This window comes from Brachyhypopomus gauderio, chromosome 3, assembly GCF_052324685.1.
Source record: "Brachyhypopomus gauderio isolate BG-103 chromosome 3, BGAUD_0.2, whole genome shotgun sequence".
Classification (NCBI taxonomy): Eukaryota; Metazoa; Chordata; class Actinopteri; order Gymnotiformes; family Hypopomidae; genus Brachyhypopomus; species Brachyhypopomus gauderio.
In genome coordinates, this window is record NC_135213.1 from 41,573,397 (window position 1) to 41,599,840 (window position 26,444).

At 41.9% G+C, this 26,444-nt stretch overlaps 1 protein-coding gene and 1 long non-coding RNA gene across 3 annotated transcripts; both read left to right on the plus strand.

Annotated features, from left to right (window-relative positions):
• Positions 1–293: 293 nt before the first annotated feature.
• LOC143509661 (uncharacterized) lies at positions 294–14,351 on the plus strand. Its single transcript, XM_076998508.1, has 5 exons — positions 294–407; positions 598–936; positions 4,209–4,531; positions 10,316–10,397; positions 10,552–14,351. The coding sequence occupies exons 1-5, from the start codon at positions 356–358 to the stop codon at positions 10,947–10,949; spliced, it is 1,194 nt and encodes a 397-aa protein (XP_076854623.1). The 5' UTR covers positions 294–355; the 3' UTR covers positions 10,950–14,351.
• A 612-nt stretch (positions 14,352–14,963) lies between these two features.
• On the plus strand, positions 14,964–17,515 carry LOC143509571 (uncharacterized). 2 transcript variants are annotated; one of them, XR_013129710.1, is made up of 2 exons: positions 14,964–16,911; positions 17,011–17,515. It is a non-coding gene; the product is annotated as an uncharacterized LOC143509571 (long non-coding RNA). The 2 variants fall into 2 exon arrangements; XR_013129711.1 differs by having other exon boundaries at positions 17,049–17,515.
• Positions 17,516–26,444: the final 8,929 nt, after the last annotated feature.

A 26,444-nucleotide genomic window follows, 5' to 3' on the forward strand; every position in this document is an offset into this window, starting at 1 on the left:
TCTGAGTCCCAGACAGAGTCAGAGTGATGTGTAGTGTTCACACACTACATGATATCCAGGGGTCATCAGTACCTGCATGAGCTCAGATATATCATGACTCATTTAGTGTTGAAACACCATGACTGAGTGTGAAAGTGACTGTAACACATTAGTGGGGGTTACTGGGAGCTCTAGGAGGAGAGATCTGGTCATTTATCTGATAAAGACACACAGTAGTTCTCTGTGGTAAATGACAGTTGTGGTGTTTGCATATGTGAGCTGCTTCAGTGCTCCATACACTTTAAGAACTGTAGTGCTGATCAGAGAGTGTTCAGTCCTTACACACACACACACACACACACTGACACACAGCACAATGATGAGGTCACTGGTTGCACTGCTGGGAACACTGGGACTCCTCATTCAGGGTGAGACAAACTGGAATAAGATTCATTTTATTTTTACTTTGTTTTGGGTTTGGATCATATTTTTATACATTAGTTGTATTGTTTTTGTTTTTATTTCAGTGTTCTGGGTTTTTTCATCCAGATATTATTAATTTTATTCATGTACAGTTTTCCTAATATAAATGTTGTTTTGTGATTGTTTATTTTTTAGACTCCTATGGAGACATAATCATGACTCAGACTCCAGGATCTCAGTCTGTTACACCAGGACAGTCTGTTACTCTCAGCTGCAGGGCCAGTCAGAACATTTACAGTGATCTCCACTGGTACCTGCAGAAACCTGGAGAAGCTCCTAAACTCCTGATCTATAGTGCATCCACCCGTCAGTCTGGGGTTCCAGATCGTTTCAGTGGTAGTGGATCTGGTACCGAATATACTCTAAAAATCACTGGAGTCCAGGCTGAAGATGCAGGAGATTATTACTGTCAGCAGGGTGACAGCTGGCACTCACACAGTGTTAGAGCACCGTACAAAAACCTCCCTCAGCTGTAGAGGAACTGCTCTGTTTCTGTCTCATCAGCACAGACTGATCTGAGATCAGAGTTCCATAACATCAGCTAATTATTATAATTATGTATAATTATATTTAATTTGTATAATATAATTAATTCTACATTTATGTAAAATGCTGATTGATTTGGAGTATTTAGTTTTGTCTTTGAGATTTTCTGAAAGATTTTCTGGTTTGATGTCTAAATGACACCCGTGTGCCAGTAGATGCTTTGCTGTTGTAATTTGTGCCATGTCTGTTTGTTTACTCTCAGCTTAAATTAATTCTTTATTAGTAGTTAGCAATTAATTCATAAATAATGTATAAACACTTTACAATAATGTTCCCTTTTGACACATTGTAACGCCGGGGGTGTCAGGGAGCGAATATAAACAAATATATAAATATGTGGGTACATAAACAATCACTCATGACAGGTGGGGGCAGGGCTAATCATGACACACAAGTATATGTGACTCATTAATAAATGGTGAAGCATTTCACATTTTACCATACGGCTCCGTTTGGAAGTCATAATTGTTAGTAAGTCACTACAAAATGATTACAGCTCAGCTTTAACCTTATGCTGGAGATTCGCACGCCCGGTGGCCATTTTTAACATTTTTGACATAGTTCACATTAAAACTAGATATCTCAAGTTGTACATATAGGAAAATTATCATTCATGGCTCAAACTGAAGTAGGCAGTTGGGGGAACATATTAATACACTTCAGTATCATATTCACATAATTTGGTTTATTTTAGAGCCTCTATTGCAGATGCTAATATGCCAGCAATGTCAAAAATGCTGACTTGAACTTGAACATGACTGGAATGTATATTCACATAGTTATTCAAATGTGGTATCAGAAATTACAATAAATTTCGCTAGGGTCTTTTCTAACAACACAGAAAAAATGGAGCAAATCCATGCAAGCATTGAAAAGTTATTCAGCTTTATCCAAGGTATGTCAAGTGCACCACACCCATGTCTAAATATGCCACACCCGACACACACCATTAGCCAACTAAGCTAACATGCCAACAAATTCCTTACACGAAACCGAGGAGCTACGACAAACAACAATGTTGCACATATTACAGCAAGACCAGAAAATTCCAATGACTAAATTTCATGTCCAAATATGAACGTTATGATATCATATTTATGTCCAATATAGTCCGACCGCATAAGCTAGGTTACCGTAGCCAACTCCGGTAGCATCCGACACGATACAGAGTGCTGCAGCACTCAAACGCTCTAAAACTGTTTATAATCTAACGCTTAGTTAATGTTTAGTATTAGAATATATATTTTGTACAATATCGCTTATGAAAAATTATCCATTGTTACTCACAGTACGTAGAATCGCGTCGTAGCCGGTGTACCATCTCACTTCCGGGTTGGCGAAAATTCCGAAAATTGCTCATATATTCCACACAAAGTAATCCGTTTATGTTCAAAAGTATCCACAATCCGCATAAAAACGAACAAAATAATCCATGGCTGCTTCAGTTTCGCCGAACAGTGTGTTCTGGGGAGCTTAGCTTAGGTTAGCAAAGGGTTAGCTTATGTTGCTATGCTAGCGGCCGAAATTGGAAATGAAGCGCCAGTTTCCGAGGGCTCAATTTAAAAATATACTTGACCAATCATGTCATATGAGGGCTGGTTAGCTTCGGAAGGATGTACACTATTGGTTAGAACAGCTTTCAATCACTTCTGAGGCTCCAGCTTGTCTCTGTGGGGTTATTGGTTCACCCTCTCCCCCTCCCCTTCGCACCTCGCCGGGGGAGAGGTTGTAAAACCTGTCATTCAAAGTCACTACCCCACTTTAGACCAATAAAAACCACTCAAATCAAAGCAGAACCGCTGCAGCTTTGTAATGAGGGATCAAATCAGCGTTAAAAACGCTTCTGTGACGCTTAGGGGGCAGATTTGTCGGAGTGTCTCATTCAGGAAGCGGATTTTGGAAAATTTTGCAGTGAGGTGAGCAAGCTTTTTAAGGTACTTAACCACAACGGATCTACGCTGTTAAGGTCTTAAATTAAAGCCTTATTAGTAAACGATTTTTAGGTGACAAAACATTAAGACATTTCACAACATAAATATGTTTTGTAAACGGATATGTCGGGAGACCCCCTCGCGGGGTGCACTTTTGTGGTCAACTTCAAAGCCGGATATCTCGCGATCGGCTGCACGTAGACGGCTGAAACTCGGTAGGCATGTAGATGGGATAGGAAATTTTGATTTAAGCGCTTTTGTTCGGAGATTCATTAATGTTTAATATGTTTTATATCGCCGTAAAGGAGCTGGGCCCGCCGGCGGGCCCACTAGGGGGCGCTTCTGCATAATAGAGCATTGATTGAATGTTACACTTGACATCTTCTACAGAAGATGTTCCTCATCCTCAAAGATCACAGTAGTTCACCTTCAGGTCCAGGGCTCATTCATCCTGTCACATCCTCTGCTACTTTCTCATCTGGGGAGGAGCTACACAACTACATCCCCCAGAATGCCTGACCAAGGTCTAGGACCAATCACAGAACATTCCACCGTTCTCCATCACTGGACTATTGAGCACAGCTGTGTTCCATTACTACACACCTATATACTGTCTCTCCTGTACTTCACTTCTTTACCTCTCTCAGTTTGTGCATCAAGTATTTTCTTCTCCTGATCATTCTGTTAACTGTTTTGTGGATCATTACTCTTTTGTCTGTATTTATGGATTTGTTTGCCTGGCCATTTCTCTACCTGGTTTTGACTTATACTTCCATATTACTGTCATATTATTCCTGTTAAAATATAGTTTGATGCTGGTTTTCTCTTTTGCCTATTTAGTGTCTAAGTACAGATTGGTTTTGTCTAATAATTCTGCAATGTAACGCTGGGTGCAGCACGAAGGATGAGACACGGATCCTTGCTTTGGCGACCAACGTCACTGCTTTATTTAGTAAACGTTGCGCAATAGCACACGAGTAACATCAAACACATATACGTAACGGGCAGACTGAGACAACGTTCACGGAGAACATTCAGACTCAGACAACGACGAGCACAGGACACTGCGCGAGCGCACATTAAATAGACAAACCACATTAGCCCCGCGTGATTACGAGACGATGCACAGGTGAGACGGATATTCACAAGACATAACAGCACCCACAGACATCCACAGACGCGTGGACCACGTAAACACACGCCCAAAAGGGAGGGGCCGGGGTCCTCACCGTGACATGCAAGTGTCTAACTTGTTGAAATCTGTTACAGATCTCTGGCAGGATTATATCAACACCTGTGAGAGTCATGAGGAAAATGTCACAGAACCTGCTGGAAATGTCCAGGTAGAGAATCCTGCTGAGAATGTGAATGTGGTCACATTCATTAAGGTGCACCGTGTTGTGTGCTGTGGTGGGAATGAGGTGCTGTACCGTGACAGACCGACCGCTATAAGGGGAGGCAGAGAGTATCACTGTTCTCCTGTTCTGGACTCCAACCTCAGGGTCCAGACGGAAGATCCCAGGATGCCCAGCCTTCCAGACCCAGGAAGAACCCCCTGGATTTTTGGGGGGTCCCAAGCAGGGACGTTCCACGTACCCGGAGCCATCAGTGGAGTGAACCTGTTGGGAGTGCAGGCGTGTTCCTCTGCCATTCTCGGGCTGTGGTTAGGAGGAGGCTGCTGACTGGTTTGATTGGTCACCGTAGCACCAGCACAGGAGAGATATTGTGTTAGATGTTGGGACCTGACCTGCTGCCACTGGTCACTGCTGCATCTGTAGCTGCCCCAGATCTGCTGTAGCGGATTACCATAGATCAGGGGTCACCAAATGGCGGACCGCGGTCCGGATCCAGACCCGAACGCCGTCCTGTCCGGACCCAATCACATTCCTGATTAACTGGATACGGACCCAAATGCCAAAAATATTTTTTAATTTTTACGGGTAAAAATTTTTACTCAGTTCTGGAAATGCAAATCTGTTACACCCCACTGCTCTCTCTCTCTCTCTCTCTCTCTCTCTCTCTCTCTCTCTTTTCTCTCTGTTGTTCTTCCTGAAGGAGCTGTATGTTAATTAGACTTATTTGCATACTGGTGGTTTCACTTCTTCATTTTTATATGATCAGTATTTGTACAAACAAGTGACAAATTACCAATAAAACATTTAGGAGATTGTGTCAAAATTAAGTTGCTAACCAAATATTATTAGATAATAAATTTAAAATGTATTAATCAAATGGATGAATGAAAAACATATAAACAGATTCATATTAATTACTTCTCTGTTTCAGTGAGAGTTTGTGGAACATTATTGGATTTCACTGACATCAGTTCATCATGTTTTTCACCTCCAGATCAAATGCATTAATGTCAGTTAATGTTTCCACTTTTACACCAGATGTTCAACTTTCAGCAGATGTTGAACATTTATTAGCAAAACTCTCTCAATCACAACTCACTCCAGTACAAGTAACTCCTGTACAGTGTCCAGAGTGACAGAGTGACTTACAGCAGGTCACTTTAGTTTCAGTAACACATGAAGAACCTGCCTGTCATAAAAACACTGTGTGACTCTAATAATACAAACACAAACCAAACTTGAAGCAGTTCTGTTTTAGTACCTTCATTACACTTCGCTTGAAACTATATTTTAAATAGGGACATTAATGTTTGTATTATTTACAAGGGATTCTATTATGCTTATGGTATCTGGAATGCTGACTGGCTTTTCAGCAAAAAAGTATTTTTCATTACACATTTGTACTTACACAAGTTTATTGTGTAGTAACTCCTACCTGACCCCATAATTCCTTGGGTATTCTGAAAGGTGCTATATAAACCAAAATTATTTATTATTATTATTGACTCAGGACAGTATTTTATGGAAACGGCCCAGCTTGTACTAAGATTAATGTACAGTATGATGAGTTGAATTATAACATGATGGGACACAGACTTACTAAAAATAATAATGTTATGGTTTATGGAGAGAATGATAATGTCACGGTGAGGCGGCCCCCTACCGGCCGCCTCCGTCCACAGCGGCTGTTGTTGTTGTTGTTTGGTGACGTCATGTGCGTCCTTCAGGTGGGCGGAGCCCGTGATCCGTCTCACCTGAGGGTCGTTTGTTTGCCTATATATGTCTTGTCTTTGTACCAGTTGACCGCTGGTCATTATATCCTTAATTTGGAGATAGTGCACGGGTTTTAGGTTTGCACACTTTCTATTAAACCATCATTTTTCCCTGAGACTTGGCGTGATCGCTTCCTTTTCGTTGCTCACCCCCGCCCGTCACAGAATGACCAGCCACCCTTCGGAAGCCGCCGAGTCTCTTTTTCTTTCTCCTTCGTTCGTGGTCATGTCTCGTGGTAAGTGTTTGTCTACGTGGTGTTTTGTTTGAAGAGCTCCGCCGTGCTTTTGTGTTTTGTGTGTGTGTGTGTGTATGTGTGTAGCACGGCGAATCAAACCATGGATATTTAATGCATGAAACGTTCAAATCAATATAATTTAGAGCTGAACATCATTTATAACTTAAATTAAAATGTAAACATTTATAATTCAGTATGTTCAGTATGTGAGTATTACGGCTCAAGTGCATCGATGACACTTATGAGAATAAACACATTAGTCAGAATAAAGGCTTGTAGAGGGATATTACTAAACTAAACTAAAAACTACTTAAAAAATTACTAAACTAACTAAAAACTACTAAAAACCGATAAAACGATTTACACTATGAGCTCTAGAAAATCTTCACCTTTATATATTGAAAACATTTAAATTATAATTACATACATTATTTTAAAATCCGTAATGTATACTTGTGCGATGTTATAAAAATTGTGTATTTACTCCGAATACAAAGTTCAATTCTCCAGTGTCATCTAATAACTTCGACTGAGCTCCGCACATAAACCTGCTGTAAACACACTGCCGTACAAACTCTTTACAGCGCACTAATTCAGCTTCATTAGTGCATGAACCCAAACGGGGCTTGTTTTTATTTATGATCCTGTACTTACAAGTTATTAAATGATATATTAGAAATAAGATAAATAAAGACAGAAAAGTCAAGACAGAAACAAATTTACTTTGAATAAGGAGTGAATGTTAAGCTTGTTTTATGCCGATAAACTACAGACATATAGCGATATTACTGCTTTAAAAATTAACCCAGCAGACAGATGAAGATTTATTGAGAGACACTGATGAAACATGTATATGTTTACTAATGAGTGACACTTGACAAACAATAAATGAAACACATGACGGCAACAGTAAGATAAAAGTCACAAAATCTATTAAAGAATACGTTTATAAAAGTTTACAAAACCATCGTGCATACTGACGCGATGCTACCTAATGTGTAAATGTTAAGTAAGTGTGAAAGTCTACTTACGTCCAACTGATAGTTTAGTGCCGCCACCGAAAGTCCACCACAGTGATACAATCTCGTTTACTGTCCGTACAAAAACCTCTTGCTCTAAATATGCCGCCCTCTCCACTATTTACCGCGATATGTAGCTTCAAAATTAATGTCTTAGCACCGAAACAGAAGCTTTTTCGGATTTTTGTATAATACAATATTAAACCCACATATCTTCCATTATTCGAGAAATTACGTTGCAATAGCTGTCGCCCCGTAAACCGCAAAAATGCAACATCAACGACCGTCTATAACCTTGCATAATTATCAGACATTAAACACATCGATTGTGATTTCAGAAAATACATTTGGAATGCAACTTTTGGATAAATAGTGAAAGTTACTTACGTCCAACTGAGAGTTTCGTTCCGCCACCAAAAGTGTACCACAGTAATACAAACTCGTTCAGTGTTCGTACAAAAACCTCCTACTGTTAAGAAGTTGATCTTTCTGCGCTTTAGAAAGCTTCCATTTCACAACAGCGACAAGCTGCTACTGTATCTTTCAAATAGACAGGAAAATATTAACTATATAAAATATATATTTTTGATGCTTTATTTACCTTTCGTTACATCAAATGTTCTTTATATACTTATTTCATTTATATAAACATGTTAATTAAAATGTCAAAAATATTTAAAAGAAAAATAAGCTTACAAAATAAGTAAACAATATGCATACTAAGTTATCCCTCATTTGAATCCTAAATGATTGACTGTGAGTTCCTGATATAACAAATGAATGTGGCTAAATGTTTATTTATTTTTGTTTGTATAGCTCTTCAATACAAGCATATTTGAAACCAATCATGAGCTGTTTTGTGTGTGACACTTAAAAACATTAATAAATGAATAAGCCTTGAACAATGTGAGACAACCTTGAGACAAGACTACACTGCATTCCAGTCTCTCCACTCTACACTGCTGGTATCTACATTCCTGTCTCTCCACTCTACACTGCTGGTATCTACATTCCTGTCTCTCCACTCCACACTGCTGGTATCTACATTCCTGTCTCCCCACTCTACACTGCTGGTATCTACATCCCTGTCTCTCCACTCCACACTGCTGGTCAATGATGGTTCTATGAACATCTTGGGTTGTGTGCCTATGTCCATCAGTTTTGCTGGGTTCAATTATCTTAATGAGACAAGACTACACTGATTTCAAAGAGACAAGACTACACTGATGTAAAAAAGTAAATGTATTAAGAACTGTGTCAGTAAAATGATCATGAACAGAAAATACTCAGTTTATGTTCAAATTATATGTGAATGTTTAAACATATTGTCCATGTCCACAAGCTGATTCAGTATCAATCTGTCTGGTTTCTCTACTCTGAGACCTTCCAGCATCCACTGAGCTTTTAATCTCCTCATACAGCTGCATCTCCTCTGTTTCAGCAACAAGGAACTCAAGGTGGTTCAGGACCCTGGACAGCACCCAGAACAGAGCCAATGAGGCCCAGGTGACACTCATCATAGACACACTCCTGAACTCAGCCAAACCACTGATCTCCAATCAGCCACATGAATATCCACAACAGGAACTGCTGTTGTCTCATCCATTGCTCCTCTTCTTCTCAGAGACATAAAGCCAATATAAAGTGTGTGTGTGTGTGTGTGTGTGGGGGGGGGGGGGGGGGGGGTTGTGATAGAGGGACTAAGGGAGCAGGAGAGGTAGACGGTGTCTCAAACTCTTTAATGTCCATAGCACAAGCAAAGAGAGACAACACACAAGAATCATGTAGGTGCCGTACTGAAAGTCAAAGGTGCAGGAAGCAATAATGACACTTAATGATGAGGGCACAGATAAAGGTGCAGCGAGGTGTCCTTCCTCCTTTAAGCTCAGATGACTGAGTAAAGCACTGGAGACTAAGACCTGTGGACTTAAGAAGGGAACACAGATGAGGGTGAGATGAACACCAGCTCCCTCACGGCTGGGACTGACCTACCATGACAGTTGTTACGATCCTTAGTTTTAGGGGCAGTCATGGCCTGGCGGTTAGGGAACTGGACTTGTGACCGGAGGGTCGTGGGTTCGATTCCCAGACAGGCCATGACTGAGGTGTCCTTGAGCAAGGCACCTAACCCCAACTGCTCCCCGGGCGCCGGGCTAGGGCTGCCCACCGCTCTGGGCACGTGTGATCCACAGCGCCCTAGTAATCACTAGTGTGTGTGTGTGTGTTCTGACTGCACAGATGGGTTAAAAGCAGAGGACAAATTTCGATTGGGGTGTAAAAATCACAATTGACAAAATATGGCACATTTCATTTTTTTTTTTTGATGGCTCAAATGTCTAACATAAAATGACGCAACATAAACAAACCAAGATGTGATGGGAGGCATTTCTTTGGAGGGCCACAAAGACCTCCATGTGCTAGCCACAAGTACGCTGACTGCCACATTAGGTACCAGGATGAGATCCTCAGACCCATTATGAGACCATTTGCTGGTGCATTGGGCACTGGGTTCCTTCTGATGCATGACAATGCTAGGCCTCATGTGGCCACACACACTATTGAGCCCCATTTTAACTTGTCTTGAGGAATTTCCACTGAAGTTCCATATATTCAAAATATTTTTGAAATTAATTTCAAAGAGATAATAAAGTTAGTGCATAATGACAATTAGGATTTAAATGTATAATATCTTTTCCATCTCTCTGCAAACGAAAACTTATCTACTCATTATGTACTTTTTGTTGTATTATTATTTCAGTTAAGAATAAAAATCTTCAGCAGAGATCTTTCCTCATAGAGAGAGCACTTCCAGCTGTAGTGTTCAGTAGTGTAGTGTTCAGTAGTGTAGTGTTCAGTAGTATAGTGTTCAGTAGTGTAGTGTTCAGTAATGTAGTGCTGGGTGGGAGGGGAGAGGACACTTTGCATGGGCAGCACATGCTTCAGTGATCTGGGAGTGTTTATAGTCCTGTGAGTTTAACACTTCATGACTGAGAGCTGCCTGCACCAGCAACTTCACCCACAGCAACCATGACTCTGATCCCCATCTTCATCTGCACACTGGTCCTCTGGACTCAAGGTAACACATGACTTTATAGTTTACTCTTTATCCATCTAATAAGGACAAACTCTAAACCTTATTAAATGCTCAGTAATAATAAAATGTCACTCATGTCTGAGGAATAAATTGATCTGACATTAATAATTTATAATAATACTTTTTTCTCCCCCAGAATGCAGTGGTCAGGTGACTGTGACTCAGAGTCCTGCAGTATCTGTTCTTCCTGCAGACTCTGTCAGAATCAGCTGTACATTCAGTCCTGCACCTGCCTGTTACCCACCTTGTGTTTCCTGGTACCTGCTGAAACCTGGAGAAGCTCCTAAACTCCTGATCTACTATGCTACTAACTTACAGTCAGGAACTCCAGCTCGTTTCAGTGGTAGTGGATCTGGATCTGACTTCACTCTGACCATCAGTGGAGTCCAGACTGAAGATGCAGGAGATTATTACTGTCAGAGTTACCATAGTGGCTATGTATTCACACAGTGTTGGAGAGCCGTACAAAAACCTCCCTCAGTCAGACTGCACAGAGACTGCACTGCTGCAGCTGGGACCTACTGCAGGTGCTGAGGGGGAGGATGTGATACAGCACAATGACACACTCTGCAGGAGAGGAAACACAACACACCAAATTATAATAATGTACTACACTAATATTAGTACCACCTATTGTCATGAAACCTAGAGAAGTATCCAACAGTACTAATCATTAGTCCTGGTGTTCAAAGTGACCTGGTCCCTCCAGTGGGGGAGACAGCAGAGGAATTTGCTCTTCAAAGCGTCGTTCATGAGTGACAGTAGATCAGAGGTTAAGACCCCCATGCTGCTACCACAGAGATGGAGGTGTGAGTCTGGAATGGAGGTCAGAGTGAGTTTGCTGAAGAGCTGGAGGACTGTTAGTATCTACATTCCTGTCTCTACACTCCACACTGCTGGTATCTACATTCCTGTCTCTACACTCCACACTGCTGGTATCTACATTCCTGTCTCTCCACTCCACACTGCTGGTATATACATTCCTGTCTCTCCACTCCACACTGCTGGTATCTACATCCCTGTCTCTCCACTCCACACTGCTGGTCAGTGACGTTTCTATGAATATCTTGGGTTGTTTTTCTCTCTCCATCACTTTCACTGGGATTTTTGTAAGTAGCACCATACCCAGGGGTGAGACTGAAGACCATCACCACTTTTTGTACCCATTTCAATCTGATCACTAGCCCTAACAGAGGAGACATCTAGGGGACACCTACTGACATCCATCTAATCTGAAATCTGAGATTACAAAAAGCACCAATAATGAACTACAGTGTCAATCTGTAATGGACTGAACTAATATCAGTAGTTACTAATGCTCTGAAAACTGCAATCTGATGCAATTAACCTGTTAAGTAACACAACACAATATATCAGCGAATGCAAACAGGACTTTACTGAGAAGAACAGAGTACTTGTTCTCCAAATCAAATGAAAGGGAGAAAATAAAGCTCTGGGAGTAGGCTACCTTGTTGAAAGTGACAAACTGTACTTAATGACTTCAATCAACTTCTCAAAGAGGAATAAATATAAAAAAAAATATATAAATAATATATAAATATATTCCAAATAAAATTAAATTGGGTCAAAATCTTCATGAACAAGAGGTGAGAGAAAAAACTTCTGATCCACTGACAAGGAGATTATTAAGTCAAGTAGCTAACCTATATGACCCAATAGGTCTTGTCACACCTGCTAAGCAGAAGGGTGTGACTGAAGTCTGTCGATGTCCCTGGCTTTCCTGGCACACGGTCCTGCTTCCCACTTTGGCCTGACCGGACCCAGGGCTTGAGGAAGAACCCACCTGCCTTCAGAATCTCCTCAACCCTATTTATGTTTTCATCTAACTTTTCCAGGTCATTGTGGGAAGTATCATCAACATAAGCATGGATTTATTTTCGTATCTGTTCTCAAGCACTCTGAACATGTCCTCAGCAGTATTATAAGTAAACAACAGGAGGTCTCTACTTATTTTCTCATCAATACTGTCCAAGAGTTGGATCTTCTTTGCTTCCACAGAGCCAGTCAGCTCCCCCTGCCTTTGTAAACTGACCGAGTCCTTTCTCCATCAATGGAAGTCTCTCTTAATTCCATGAAACTTGGGTAAACTGGTGGGTTAAATTTTCAGTATTGGCTATGAAGTGACCTGTGGAACTGGCTGAGCCTGCAGATCTTGTGTGGGCACCTCAGGAACTCTTCCTCTCCTCTCCTTGTCTGCAATCCTTTGTTCCGTCAGGAATTCTCTCTTCTAATCGATTTTTGAGTTTCCTCAGACCCTTCACTCTACCATCCAGACTCACCTACAGGACTACAGGAAACCATATCTCCCAAGACTTGAGGCTTACAAACACATGTTGGACAATTGTCTTCACACCATCCAACTGTAGCTCATTACCGTCTTTGTTCACAGCAGAAACCGGAATAGTATGAACTCCTTCACAGGCTGCCTCTGCTTCATGGATTGCAGTTTCTAACTCATCTTCCCCATATCTAGACCATAGGTTAGACTGAACTACCTCTCTAACTTCCTCAAATCTTGTATTACAGTCTTCCATAGTTTTCTCCAGGTCTGCCTGCTGCTGTTTCCCCAGTTTATCCTCTTCATGAGCTTCAATATCTGCCAGTAGGCCAGTCTTGTAATCATTTGTCTCACTGACAGTCCTTGCATGAGAAGTGCGTTCTTTGAACTGCTCTAGCAGTTCATTCTTCATCATGTTCTTCATCATGTTCTTCAGGGCAACATGGTGGCTTGGTGGTTAGAATGTTTCCCTCTCAGCACAGGGGTCTTGGGTTCAAGTCCCTATCTGAGTGGAGTTTCCATGTTCTCCCTGTGTCTGTGTGGGTTTCCTCCGGGGTCTCCAGTTTCCTCCCACAGTCCAAAGACATGGAGATTAGGTAAATTAGCAGTCCCTGATTCCCTGACAAATTGTCTCTGAGTGTGTGTCTTTGTCCCTTCATGTCCAATAAGAAGCAGTTGTCTGAGTGTGTGTTTGTATGCCCAGTGGTGGATGGTGCTCTGCCACTAGGGTCTGTCCTCTCTCCCCTTCCTGCACCCCATTCAGTCCCCCCAGGGGGCTGTGGATCCCGGTAGAGAGTACGCTGTGTGTGATTGGCTACTGCTTCTCACCGGAGTGTGATTGGTTGTACCTGTGTTAAAATTGGGTATATAGAAAGGTGCTATATAAGTTGAACATTCATTCATGTTGCCAGTGGCCCTGATGAGGAAGTTGACATGCTTGGTGAAGGCACTTTTAGCTAAGGTCCTTTCCTGCTTCAGCACTACTCACATATTCACCTAGTCCTTCACTTGAACATATAACATTTAAAACTTGCACGGGGCAGAAGTGAGTGTTAGCTACTAGGAAGTTCCCAAGGTAGTTGTGTAGTTGGGATGATATTTCTGACCCTGTCTGTTTTCTCTTTTTGGATTTGCCCTTCATGTTCGGTTGCCCTGGTTGTGGTTTAGACTTTGGACTGTTTTTGACTGCATTTGGATTACGTTGTTCTGGATATTGTGCTGTGTGTGTGTTTGTGTGTGTGTGTGTGTGTGTGTGTGTGTGTGTGTGTGTCCTCTCATCTCATCTTACTGCCATCTTTTTAAAACCTGTTTCTGCACACGTCTGTGCTCCCTGTCATGTCCCAAACACCACAGTGGCAGGGTCACTACAATCTTATTTAAGGTATAACTGCAAATACTTGAATTAAAATATATCTCAAATTTGTAAACTGATTTATTTTTAATCATATTTGTTAATCATATTATCATCATGTTAGTTAAGACATGAGACATTTGGTAGAAGCATTTCCCCAGAGGTCAGACACTTTGCATAGGCAGCACATGCTTCAGTGATCTGGGAGTGTTTATAGTCCTGTGAGTTTAACACTTCATGACTGAGAGCTGCCTGCACCAGCAACTTCACCCACAGCAACCATGACTCTGATCCCCATCTTCATCTGCACACTGGTCCTCTGGACTCAAGGTAACTCCTGTTATCATTCTGCTTTTCATGTATTTGACCATGAATTTAAATAAATATATATTAAATACTGAGTCTGCTGTACATATAAATAACAATGTGCTGTTATACATCATAAATGTTATCAAATTATTCTGCTTTAGGAGCCCGAGGTCAGGTGACGGTGAATCAAACTCCTGAGGTGACATCTGCTCTTCCAGGAGACAGAATCACCATCAGCTGTAAGACCAACCGTGCAGTGTATGATGACTGTGGTCCATCAGGTGTGTCTTATGATTGTCTAGCCTGGTACCTGCAGAAACCTGGAGAAGCTCCTAAACTCCTCGTCCATTATGTAAGTCACCTGCACACAGGAACTCCAGCTCGTTTCAGTGGTAGTGGATCTGGATCTGACTTCAATCTGACCATCAGTGGAGTCCAGACTGAAGATGCAGGAGATTATTACTGTCAGAGTTTTCATTATATCAGTAGTACAAACCTGTTCACACAGTGTTGGAGAGCCGTACAAAAACCTCCCTCAGTCAGACTGCACAGAGACTGCACTGCTGCAGCTGGGACCTACTGCAGGTGCTGAGGGGGAGGATGTGATACAGCACAATGACACACTCTGCAGGAGAGGAAACACACTCACTCACAAATAAACAAACATAACACAAACGTAAGGCACATCTGTGAAGTACCATAAATACACAATACAGACACCATTACTCCATGTGTGTGGGGGGAGTGGACTTGTAGATCTACATCATTGTAGTCCAGATGTTCATGGGTTAGAATGGTTTGAACATCAGTGTGGTCCATCAGTCTGGCTGCATAACACCTTCCCAGAAGAAAACCACCATTAAACACAACGCTAATGTTCTGTTGACAATGACAGTGATAACAGCTCTGACTCACCTCCATCACCAGAAACCTGGAGAAGATACTAAACTTCTCCCTTCACTTTAATTCTTACAGCAGGTGAGCTCTCTGTTTCTGCTGGAGTAGGTGAAGACAAAACACTACAGTAATAATAATAATAACAGTAACAACAACAACACATAGAAGATGCACAATTCCACCCCAGTGCTTAGAGCATCAGATCCCAGACCCACCACTGCAGTACTGAGATCTTCACTCTCTTTGGACACTTGTTCTTATAATAGAGCAGGTGGTTAGTAGTGGAGAGAAATGACCGTGATAACAGCTTAGAGGTGATGTACGTACACACTAAAGCACTAATCACCATGTCTGTGCCTTCATCTCACTTCATTGCACATTGAATCTATCCTCACTTTCAACATCACATCTTGGTACAATTTTCCCACAGTCAAATATAAAACACAACTGTCCCGTATTATTAGACAAGGAAGTATCATTATAGGTACTCTACAGACACCATTGCAAGCATTGTATGAGCGAGCAGTAATTAGGAAAGCTACCCTGATCACTACAGACCCATGTCATCCATTACACACACAATTTCAGTTACTTCCATCAGGAAGGATATATAAAGTCCCATTGGCTCGGAAGAATGTGCATTTGAGATCTTTTGTTCCTTCGGCAACTACAATTTTGAACTCAAAACAGGTAGCATTTTAACCTTTACAAGTGGTATATTTACAAGTGGTATATTGTATGAGATGGATTTTTGTTGTGATTGTGTGTATATTTGTGATCTGTAAAGCCATGTCAAAGATGAATTTCTGTCTTCAGTTCAGACAGACAATAAAGACTTATCTATATTATGTTATCTAATTATTCTCAGCCACTGTGAAATGCAACATGCACTTCTCTCTTCTCTTGTCCATTCAACATTTACTAAACACAGTTTAACTAAACTTTGCTAACAACCAGTCAAAGTCCTGTGTCCATATGTTGTATGTGCTGTATGTGTGTGGAGATCTGATCTGTTCTCCTCCAGGTCTGGTGTTTGTTTTCTCTCTGTATCTGTGAGGTAAATTATCTTTCAAACTTTCCAGCTGTTCTCCTGCCTGATCATAGGTCACAGCGCCCCCTGCCTGTCACTCATCATCCCTCTTGTTACTGTTGTTGTCCAGTAGTGAATGTGAATGTGAGGAATCATGAGTCTCTCTTAATTCCACAACACTGTAGCAGATCTGACAGGTATCAGCTCATTCTGAGTCCCAGACAGAGTCAGAGTGATGTGTAGTGTTCACACACTACATGATATCCAGCGGTCATCAGTACCTACATGAGCTCAGATATATCATGACTCATTTAGTGTTGAAACACCATGACTGAGTGTGAAAGTGACTGTAACACATTAGTGGGGGTTACTGGGAGCTCTAGGAGGAGAGATCTGGTCATTTATCTGATAAAGACACACAGTAGTTCCCTGTGGTAAATGACAGTTGTGGTGTTTGCATATGTGAGCTGCTTCAGTGCTCCACACACTTTAAGAGCTGTAGTGCTGATCAGAGAGTGTTCAGTCCTTACACACTGACACACACTGACACACAGCACAATGATGAGGTCACTGGTTCTACTGCTGGGAACACTGGGACTCCTCATTCAGGGTGAGACAAACTGGAATAAGATTCATTTTATTTTTACTTTGTTTTGGGTTTGGATCATATTTTTATACATTAATTGTATTGTTTTTGTTTTTATTTCAGTGTTCGGGTTTTTTCATCCAGATATTATTCATATTCAGGTGCAGGCACCTGGGGGATGGTCTGGCTGCCGGTGGATGTGCTGATACCGGGGTTCACCTGGGGAGTAACACTGCAGTCGGAGCCTACAATACCAGCATCACTGCTCCGACACGGAATGAAAGCCTGGCATTCATCAACAAACATTTACAGTGACAATATCAAAACCCAGAACTTTCAATTCTACCTTTTACCTAGTCTGATTGTGTGAATTGTGTGTGACTTGTGTATTTGTGTGTTAACGGGCCGCCCAATGGAGGATGGGTTCCCTTTTGAGTCTTGGTTCTCCCGAGGTTTCTTCCTATTTCCCACCATCATAGGGAGTTTTTCCTCGCCACTGTCGCCTTTGGCTTGCTCATTAGGGTTCTGGACCCATAGTATTGTTAACCTTGTAAACCCTTTAAAGCTGCTTTGCGACAACTTGAGTTGTTAAAAGCGTTATACAAATAAACTTTGATTGATTGATTGATTGATTTTGATTTTATTCATGTACAGTTTTCCTAATATAAATGTTGTTTTGTGATTGTTTATTTTTTAGACTCCTATGGAGACATAATCATGACTCAGACTCCAGGATCTCAGTCTGTTACACCAGGGCAGTCTGTTACTCTCAGCTGCAAGGCCAGTCAGAACATTTACAGTTACCTCCACTGGTACCTGCAGAAACCTGGAGAAGCTCCTAAACTCCTGATCTATAGTGCATCCACCCGTCAGTCTGGAGTTCCAGATCATTTCAGTGGTAGTAGATCTGGTACTGAATTTACTCTAAAAATCACTGGAGTCCAGGCTGAAGATGCAGGAGATTATTACTGTCAGCAGGGTAACAGCTGGCCGCTCACACAGTGTTAGAGCACCGTACAAAAACCTCCCTCAGCTGTAGAGGAACTGCTCTGTTTCTGTCTCATCAGCACAGACTGATCTGAGATCAGAGTTCCATAACATCAGCTAATTATTATAATTATGTATAAATATATTTAAATTGTATAATATAATTAGTTCTACATTTATTTAAAATGCTGATTGATTTTTGTATTTTGTTTTGTCTTTGAGATTTTCTGAAAGATGTTCTGGTTTGATTTCTAAATGACACCTGTGTGCCAGTAGATGCTTTGCTGTTGTAATTTGTCCGATGTCTGTTTGTTTACTCTCCGCTTAAATTAAATCTTTATTAGTAATTAGCAATTCATTCATAAATAATGTGTAATCACTTTACAATAATGTTCCCTTTTGACACATTGTAACATTGGGGGTGTCAGGGAGTGAATATAAACAAATATATAAACATGTGGGTACATAAACAATCACTCATGACAGGTGGGGGCGGGGCTAATCATGACACACAAGTATATGTGACTCATTAATAAATGGTGAAGCATTTCACTTTTTACCATAAGGCTCCGTTTGGAAGTCATAATTGTTAGTAAGTCACTACAAAATGATACAGCTCAGCTTTAAAGCATTGATTGAATGTTACACTTGACATGTTGTCCTACAGAAGATGTTCCTTATTCTCAAAGATCACAGTAGTTCACCTTCAGGTCCAGGGCTCATTCATCCTGTCACACCATCTGCTACTTCCTCGTCTGGGGAGGAGTTACACAACTACATCCCCCAGAATGCCTGACCAAGCTCTAGGACCAATCACAGAACATTCCACCATTCTCCATCACTAGACTATTGAGCACAGCTGTGTTCCATTACTACACACCTATATACTGTCTCTCCTGTACTTCACTTCTTTGCGTCTCTCAGTTTGTGCATCAAGCATTTTCTTCTCCTGATCATTCTGTTAACTGTTTTGTGGATCGTTACTCTTGTGTCTGTATTTATGGATTTGTTCACCTGGCCATTTCTCTACCTGGTTTTGACTTATACTTCCATATTACTGTCTCATTATTCCTGTTAAAATATAGTTTGATGCTGGTTTTCTCTTTTGCCTGTTTAGTGTCTAAGTACAGTTTTGTCTAATAATTCTGCAATGTAACGCTGGGTGCAGCACGAAGGATGAGACACGGATCCTTGCTTTGGTGACCAACGTCACTGCTTTATTTAGTAGACGTTGCGCAATAGCACACGAGTAACATCAAACACATATACGTAACGGGCAGACTGAGACAACGTTCACGGAGAACATTCAGACTCAGACAACGACGAGCACAGGACACTGCACGAGCGCACATTAAATATCAATCAATCAATCAAATTTTATTTATATAGCGCTTTTTACAACAGTTGTTGTCACAAAGCAGCTTTACAAGTGCCGAGTCCTAGCCCCCAGTGATCAAGCCAAAGGCGACAGTGGCAAGGAAAAACTCCCTAGTTTTTTTGCATGAGGAAGAAACCTTGAGAGGAACCAAGACTCAGGGGGCGAACCCATCCTCCTCTGGCCGACACCGGTCACCATGACAACAACAACAACAATTTAGACAGAAAGAAGAGAAAGAAAAGGAAAAATATGTAATAATGTCCATCATGATGTATGCATCCGGTTAGGCAGGAGGTGGCTGGCTCAGGATGGATCGCTGGTCTCCTCATCTCATTATTCCTCAAGCAGGCGGGCAGCCATGTGGAGAAATGAAACAGGGAAAATTAGCTCTGTATGAGGACATATACAGGACAGGTAAAATTATAAACATTTCCGGAGTGTGGCAGCAACTCCGGCATTTAGTTAAATTATTACAGTCTAGCTAAAAAGGCAGAACCAGAAGGTAACATAGGCTTGGGGGCGTTCTGAGACAATGGCATCCGTCCACTGCACTGTCAACAAACTTGAGTGACCACGAGCAGTGACAGGACGACAGCACCAGCGCCCCAGTCTACCATAAAACCCTTCGTCTATGAACCCCTGGATCTGTACTTTTATCTAATAGTATAGACAAATAGACAAATAGACAAACCACATTAGCCCCGTGTGATTACGAGACGATGCACAGGTGAGACGGATATTCACAAGACATAACCGCACCCACAGACATCCACAGACGCAGACGAGTACACGTGGACCATGTAAACACACGCCCAAATAGGAGGGGCCGGGGTCCTCACCGTGACATGCAAGTGTCTAACTTGTTGAAATCTGTTACAGATCTCTGGCAGGATTATATCAACACCTGTGAGAGTCATGAGGAAAATGTCACAGAACCTGCTGGAAATGTCCAGGTAGAGAATCCTGCTGAGAATGTGAATGTGGTCACATTCATTAAGGTGTTGTATCGTGTTGTGTGGTGGGGTGGGAATGGGGTGCTGTACCGTGACAGACCGACCACTATAAGGGGAGGCAGAGAGTATCACTGCTCTCCTGTCCTGGACTCCAACCTCAGGGTCCAGACGGAGGATCCCAGGATGCCCAGCCTTCCAGACCCAGGAAGAACCCCCTGGAATTTTTGGGGGGGGTCCCAAGCAGGGACGTTCCACGTACCCGGAGCCATCAGTGGAGTGAACCTGTTGGGAGTGCAGGCGTGTTCCTCCGCCGTTCTCGGGCTGGGGTTAGGAGGAGGCTGCTGACGGGTTTGATTGGTCACCGTAGCACCAGCACAGGAGAGATTTTGTGTTAGATGTTGGGACCCGACCTGCTGCTACTGGTCACTGCTGCATCTGTAGCTGCTCCAGATCTGCTGTAGCGGATTACCATAGATCAGGGGTCACCAAATGGCGGACCACGGTCCGGATCCAGACCCGAACGCCGTCCTGTCCGGACCCAATCACATTCCTGATTACCTGGATACGGACCCAAATGCCAAAAATATCTTTAATTTTTACGGGAGACTAAATTTTAAACCAGATGCATTTATTTCAGGGCTACTGAAAAAACACTCCGTGACGAGTGTTACGTTCGCCCCCCCGCTCAACAACTTACGTTCGCCAACGCCGCCCCGAACCTCAGGTCAGAGCTATCTGCCAAAACTGGACCGCGGAAAAATATAATTGATTACCCCTGCCATAGATCATCTGGACTTGACTGCTAAGTGTCCCAAGGGTCAGGGGTCAAGGCTCTCTTTAGGCACCTGGGCTCTGCTGGACCATCAGCCTGGGGTGAACTGGACCTTCAAGGGGCATCAGGAGCCCCTTTACTGTAATGGTATGGCACTGGAAGAGCACTGAGGAGTTGTAAAATCCTTTTAGCTGAATTTCTGGAACATGGCGGGTGATGGGACAGATTGAGTGTAGATGTAGAATTGCTAGAAATTTCCCCCATGGACACATTCAGGTTCAGTACTGAGAGACAGAATCATCATATTCCAGAACCACAACAACCACATACACAGCAATCAAGCTGATCTACAAGTAGCACACACTCCAGTTCAACAGCAGACAGGAAGTCCCTCCTCCAAGAGAGTCTCCATATCAGGAAGTCCCTCCTCCTAAAGTGTCCCCGTATTCACCACACAACTGTAGTGCTGTCACTCATGTGTTATTACTAGGGGTGGGACGCGATTAAAAAAATTAATCGAATTAATCGGAAGCTTTGTAATTAATTAATCGAAATTAATCGCATTTTAATCGCATTTCAGTATTTAACATGAGAAATATTAATTTAAGTTTGAATGATGAATGAATCAATGAACATAATCATAAACTTCAACATCTTGTTTATTTTTCCACCAGTCTACTACGAAGACCAATATATGTGTATTGTGCAGAAAACAGTTCAGAACATTGGAAATTCTGACCAAAAATGTTGTTTAATTTAGGGAGTTTTGCTCAGGATATTGGAAGAATTGAAGTAAATCAGAAGATGTTTTTAATACCATTTTAGATGGTAGACTTTCTTTAATTTCCCGGGCCTCTGCCATAGGCATCTTCATAGTGCCTAGAAGTGGTCTTCTGCATGCTCAAAGCAAATGACTGGATCTTCATCATCTATAGATTCATCATCTATAATATGAGCTGTCACACCAAGATCATTCTTGTTGCTAACGGTCCAGTGATCCCCAGTCAGAGCCACATTTGTGGCACTCTTCACAATAACCTGTTTTAATTCTTTCCTCATCATACAGCTGCTGGATTTTCTTCGACATTGTCTTTCTGGGGTGAGTTTCCCAAAACGTTCTTAGTGCCAAGTACTTCGTCACCTCGTTCTTACGTACGAGGTTAAGAAGTACTTGGCGCTAAGAACGTTTTGGGAAACTCACCCCTGGACGGTAGTTCGTAACTTGCATCAGTTGACGCAATTCACAGCGCTTCTTGTAAGCATTTATCTTCGACCACAGAGAGCGGACAACACAAATAATGTGACGCATCATGTATAAATGCGTGCGGAGTCGCGCGCTACGGCCATTCGCGAAAGTTTAATCCAGTCTTAATGGTCCAATGAAGGTCATTTAAAAACCAGGACGTTTCCTCACAGAATGTGAATTACGGACGTTTGGTCACCCTATCGTACTAGGAATACATTTAGCACCTAAGTTATCATTACTGACCTGCGCGTCGTACACTGTGCGATTTTTTGCCCATTTTCAGCCGATTTTTCACTCGTTTCGACTCAATCGCGTATCGTGCATCGTATAGTTTACACAGGTAAACGAGGAACGATTCACACCTCACGACCAACTCCTGATCAGAAATCGCAGCGTCGCAAGAACATCAAACATGTTTGAAATTCAAATCGCTCCTCGTGAGAGTATCGCACTATTGAAGCAGCTCCACGAGCCGACTCTCCCTGCGATTTAGTCGTACAGTTTGAGCTGGAGCTGAGTACACGATTTAAAATATCGCACAGTGTACGCCCAGCTTTAGCCGCAACATGTTTTGCGTTGAGGTGGTAACGAAGGGTGGAAGTGCTCCTGTGATAAGCGAACTCCTTCCTACATAAAGTGTAAATAACATTATTTTTGTTTGTACTTCCATCTGAAAGTTTCTTATATTTAAATTTCCCATCCACCAGCGTAGCCTCTTCAGTCATCTCCATCATGATCATCTTATTGTGTGTCCATAATCTGTATGCCCGGAACTCGCGCACTGAGAAACATTCCACGGTGCAAAAGTGTCTCGTCCGTTAAATGCGTTAAAATGCGTTAATTTTTTTAGTGTGTTAATTTTCCTGTAATTAATTAATCGAAATTAACGCGTTAAAGTCCCACCACTAGTTATTACACACAACCAGTGATATAAATCTCCATTACAGAACAGAGAGAGGACTGATTCTGAACTGTACTGACTACACCTGCACCTCCACACTGAGGGACTCAATATTACCAGCATTTACAATTAAACTTCATTTTAAGGCAAGAAGCAGGTTACTCAGTTCTGGAAATGGAAATTTGTTACACCCCACTGCTCACTCTCTCTCTCTCTCTCTCTCTCTCTCTCGTTCTTCCTGAAGGAGCTGTATGTTAATTAGACTTATTTGCATACTGGTGGTTTCACTTCTTCATTTTTATATGATCAGTATTTGCACAAACAAGTGACAAATTACCAATAAAACATTTAGGAGATTGTGTCAAAATTAAGTTGCTAACCAAATATTATTAGATAATGAATTTAAAATGTATTAATCAAATGGATGAATGAAAAACATATAAACAGATTCATATTAATTACTTCTCTGTTTCAGTGAGAGTTTGTGGAACATTATTGGATTTCACTGACATAAGTTCATCATGTTTTTCACCTCCAGATCAAATGCATTAATGTCAGTTAATGTTCCCACTTTTACACCAGATGTTCAACTTTCAGCAAATGTTGAACATTTATTAGCAAAACTCTCTCAATCACAACTCACTCCAGTACAACTCACTCCAGTACAAGTCACTCCTGTACAGTGTCCAGAGTGAAAGAGTGACTTACAGCAGGTCACTTTAGTTTCAGTAACACATGAAGAACCTGCCTGTCATAAAAACACTGTGACTCTAATAATACAAACACAAACCAAACTTGAAGCAGTTTTGTTTTAGTACCTTCATTACACTTCGCTTGAAACTATATTTTACACAGGGACATTAATGTTTGTATTATTCACAAGGGATTCTATTATGCTTCTGGTATCTGGAATGCTGACTGGCTTTTCAGCAAAAAAGTATTTTTCATTACACATTTGTACTTGCTGTGGTCTTTATTGTGTAGTAACTCCTACCTGACCCCATAATTCCTTGGGTATTCTGAAAGGTGCTATATAAACCAAAATTATTGTTATTATTATTTTTGACTCAGGACAGTATTTTATGGAAACGGCCCAGCTTGTACTAAGATTAATGTACAGTATGATGAGTTGAATTATAACATGATGGCACACTGATTTACTAAAAATAATAATGTTATGGTTTATGGAGAGAATGATAAATGGTTCATCCTCCAGTCCATGATGTTCCAAACACACACTGACTTCCTCTTGCTGCTGTTTCTACTGACTGAAATGTGCTGAACCATCATATTTCCTGTCTGCTAAACTCTCTTTACCGTGAGTAATAAAATGTAATTATCAAAGTTTATTCATACAGCTCATTACAGATTTACTGTGATAAAGTGTCAACATTTAGGGTTTTAAAGTCTTTTACTGTGATGTGTTGGAGAAAAACCTTTAAGAGTCTACACTGTTGTTTATTCAATGTTTTTATTTCATTTTGATCAACTAACAGAGCAATATTTGAGTAACAATCAGACAGCACAGCACATTCCAGAGTGAGAGTTCACTCCAGTACACATGTGTGAGTTCACTCCTCAGGACACTCCTCTCTGCTCAGTGTCTGTGTGACAGGAGACTGGGAGTCCTTGGTGGCCTCACAGGTCACTGTCTTCTGTAGCCACTCGTCCTTCTGGAGGGTCAGGGTGCTGCTCCAGCTGTAGAAGCCGTCCTTCTGCAGAAGAACGGGGCTCTGGCTCACCCCCGAGCTCCAGCTGTTACCACCCACCTTCCAGTTCAGCTTCCAGTCTGAGGGGAAGCCCCTGTTGGCCAGACACACCAGTGTGACCTTCTCCTGCTGCAGCTGCGCACTGGAGGGGGGCAGGACCGTCAGGGTGGGCGGGGCGTCACCTAGGAGACACAACACAGTCTACTGCTCAGATACAGGAACCGTTAGCAGTAAAATCAGTTGTGTGTTTCACTTCCTCATTTTGGTTCTTTGGTCAGAGTGGAACTGAAGTCAGAAATGTTTCATCCAAACAACCTGTTTGGTCTGGACAATCAAACCATGGATATTTGATGCATGAAACATTCAAATCAATATAATTTAGAGCTGCACATCATTTATAGCTTAAATTAAAATGTAAATATTTATAACAATCGTTGATCCTTCAGTATGTGAGTATTACGGCTCAAGTGCATCGATGACCTCCAGTTAAGGAGACCCTTATGAGAATAAACACACTAGTCAGAATAAAGGCTTGTAGAGGGATATTGATGAAACATTTATGCTTTTACTAAAAACCGATAAAACGATTTACACTATGAGCTCTCTATGAACTGCTCTAAATCTTCACCTTTATTAAAAACAATATTACATTCTATAAAAAAAAATATTTAAATTATAATTACACACATTATTTTAAACCCAAACGGGGCATGTTTTTATTTATGTTCCTGTACTTACAAGTTATTAAATGTTCAATTAGAAATAAGATAAATAAAGACAGAAAAGTAAAGACAAACAAATCTACTTTGAATAAGGAGTGAATGTTAACCTTTTATGCCGCGAGAAGTGTGTTTGTGTATGTGTGTGTTTCAGAAAACTGAATTCTTTGCTTTGTTTAAACTATTTCAGACTTAACGGTAATCGTTATAGGCCCTGCGTGACAATGCAGGGTGACACAGGAGGGGCAGCAGCAGTCCCGCCCACCGCCGCACATACACCGACAGTTTCTGCCTTGCCCTCAGCGCGCTGGCAGTGCTTGCAATCGTGGGAAGTGCACGGCCAGCGAGACAGTGCGTCAGCATTCCCATGGATTCTGCCCGGTCTGTGCTCTACCACAAAGTTAAACTCTTGTAGCCTGGCTAACCATCTCGCTAGCTGGCCCTCAGGCTCCCTGAAGTTCAACAGCCATTGCAGTGATGCATGGTCTGTCCTCAGCAGAAAAGGTACGCCGTACACGTAAGGTCGGAAATGCCAAAGCCCTTCAACCACCGCTAACAGCTTGCGCCGTGTCACACAATAATTTTTCTCAGCTTTGTCCAGGCGGCGGCTGAAGTATGCTATTGCGCACTCTGAGCCCTCTTGGACCTGTGACAGTACAGCACCCAACTCGTGGTCGCTTGCATCAGTGTCGACAATAAAGCGTTCAGTGGGGGATGGATAGGCCAGAACAGGCGCACTGCACAGTCTCTGCTTCAGTGTACGGAAAGCACACTCGGCGTCGTCAGGCCAGCTAAATCCGTGAAGGGGGGCAGCAATGTCCGTGAAGCCCTTCACAAAACGGCGGTAGTATGACGCGAGGACACTGCGAACTTGTCGCACCGTACGCGGAGT

Bases quoted from the DNA above. Each gene is read 5' to 3' on its own strand.
- LOC143509661 (XM_076998508.1), top strand. From the start codon at position 356: ATGATGAGGTCACTGGTTGCACTGCTGGGAACACTGGGACTCCTCATT. The intron at 408-597 runs GTGAGACAAACT...TTTATTTTTTAG, and splicing joins ACTGGGACTCCTCATTCAGG to ACTCCTATGGAGACATAATC. The intron at 937-4,208 runs AGAGGAACTGCT...AATCTGTTACAG, and splicing joins CAAAAACCTCCCTCAGCTGT to ATCTCTGGCAGGATTATATC.